This window comes from Atta cephalotes, assembly GCF_000143395.1.
Source record: "Atta cephalotes unplaced genomic scaffold scaffold00044, whole genome shotgun sequence".
Lineage (NCBI taxonomy): Eukaryota > Metazoa > Arthropoda > Insecta > Hymenoptera > Formicidae > Atta > Atta cephalotes.
This window is the reverse complement of record NW_012130108.1, coordinates 1,063,007-1,065,006: the sequence shown is the minus strand read 5'-3', so window position 1 is coordinate 1,065,006 and position 2,000 is coordinate 1,063,007. Positions and strand designations below refer to the sequence as shown.

At 31.7% G+C, this 2,000-nt stretch overlaps 1 protein-coding gene across 1 annotated transcript in view; it reads left to right on the top strand.

Annotated features, from left to right (window-relative positions):
* Positions 1–1,780, top strand: part of LOC105622390 (pheromone-binding protein-related protein 6-like) — a 3,483-nt gene extending 1,703 nt beyond the window's left edge. Inside the window, exons 3-6 of the mRNA XM_012203816.1 lie at positions 62–114; positions 496–652; positions 1,442–1,506; positions 1,579–1,780. Coding sequence (XP_012059206.1) covers positions 62–114; positions 496–652; positions 1,442–1,506; positions 1,579–1,596 — 293 coding nt within the window. The 3' untranslated portion in view covers positions 1,597–1,780. The remainder of the gene's footprint in view (positions 1–61; positions 115–495; positions 653–1,441; positions 1,507–1,578) is intronic.
* Positions 1,781–2,000: the final 220 nt, after the last annotated feature.

The following is a 2,000-nucleotide window of genomic DNA, read 5'->3' as shown; positions in this document are numbered from 1 at the left end:
TATATATATATATATATATATATATATATATATATATATAGGGAATATGCCTTTTTTTTAGCCGATATAGAAGCGGTAAGAAACGGTCAATGGCCGGAAACACGTCAATTGAAGGTGAGTACACGAGGCACGTGAATTACCATTTACATCTAGCAAAAAAGAAATATTATCCTATAAAGAAAGAACGATTTTGTCGAAATATCTAAAAATTTAGCTAGCTATAAATCCGAAAATAATTTTGTTGGATTTCAAAATAATTATGCAAGAAATTCAAGCAAAATATTTTGATATTCCAGCAATCAGTTTGAGCGAATTATATAATTATATAATTATTTCGATAGTTCAAAAAAATTATTTTCAGATCTATTTCTAGTTAAATTTTTAGATACTTCCATAAAACTGTTCTTTCCGTGCAGCAACGCGTAGTCGACGAAATACGAAGATATATATGTAAATTCGCAGAAATTAAAGACTGTTCGATCTGATTTCTCGTAGTGCTACATGTATTGTCTCTGGGAACAATTCGGACTGGTCGATGACAAGAGAGAGCTAAGTCTGAACGGGATGCTGACGTTTTTCCAGAGAATACCTGCTTATAGAGCCGAGGTTGAGAAAGCGATTAGCGAGTGCAAGGGGATCGGTAACTATTTGGGTATCTACTGTCCTTTTCTTTTTCGTTCATCCCGTCGATCGATTGCGTGTGCTCGAAACTTCTGAAATTAAGTAATCCTGTTAAAATTATTACTAAAGTTTTATATTATTTAATAGCGACTTGCTTCGAAATTAAGAGGATCTGAAGCTGATATAAAAGTCCCTTACAGAAATCCAATTTAATACTAGAAGTTACATACAAGAAAAATGTTTGATATAAATATTTATTTTATTGCTATGTGATTTACGAAAATATTCCAACCAAATTTTGATTAGAAAAACAAAATTTTTTAATTGAAATAAAGTTTTTTTAAGTCAACATACCAACGAAATAAATAGTTACTATATTAAACATTTCTCTCATTGTACTTATTTTAAGTATTAAAAATACTATTGTTCGATGCTCTCTCTGAACAATTTTAATATTCAAAATAATTATAATCTTTACCTTCTGATATTAAATTTTCATGGGGTGGAACTGATGATCCAAGAAACAGAATGATGTCTTTAATGCTTTTTAATTTCGATCGCATTAAAAAAAGGAATTGCGGAAATCAAAAGATTCCTTCAAAGATATCTTTATATCTCTTCAATTTACATTTATGAATGGGAAAAATTATTAAAATAAAACCTCTTCAATATTGAAAGCTTCGAACTTTTCTTTCAATAATTATCTTTTTTTTAATTCTCCGATATTTTAGTTGTTTCATTTTATTTTCGATTACACACGATCCTTCGTGTCCCGTTACGTAAAGCAATTAATAACTATAAATTACTTCTCTGTTTGCAGCAAAGGGCGATAATTGTGAATACGCGTATGCGTTCAACAAATGCTACGCGGAGCTATCTCCTAGGGTAAGTGATTTCGTATTATTTAGTCGCAATGGATTATCCTCATCTCACGCGTGATCGCAATGTACATTTCAGACTTACTATCTATTCTAATGAGCGGGACGAGGATGACAGCGTAAGAAGACCAAGAACAAAATGCTCAAGATACAATTTCGTGTCGAGATGTTTTTACGTTTAAAATCACTTTCCACTTTATCATGTAACCGCTGTACATGCCGTATTGCGTAAACCGTATACGAATCTGTTGATGAAATAAAGAATTCAGCGGTCTAATCGATAATCTTCGACCATCTTGCTTCCTCCCTTAAAAAGGAATTACTTCTCTTAACAAAAATTTAATACTGGCTAATTTAAAAGCATTCAACAATAGTGTTTTTAATAATCAAAATAAATAATTAAGTACTACTTTCCAGAGAGAGAGAGAGAGAGAGAGAGAGAGAGAGAGAGAGAGAGAGAGAGAGAGAGAGAGAGAGAGAGAGAGAGAGAGTAGTAGTAGT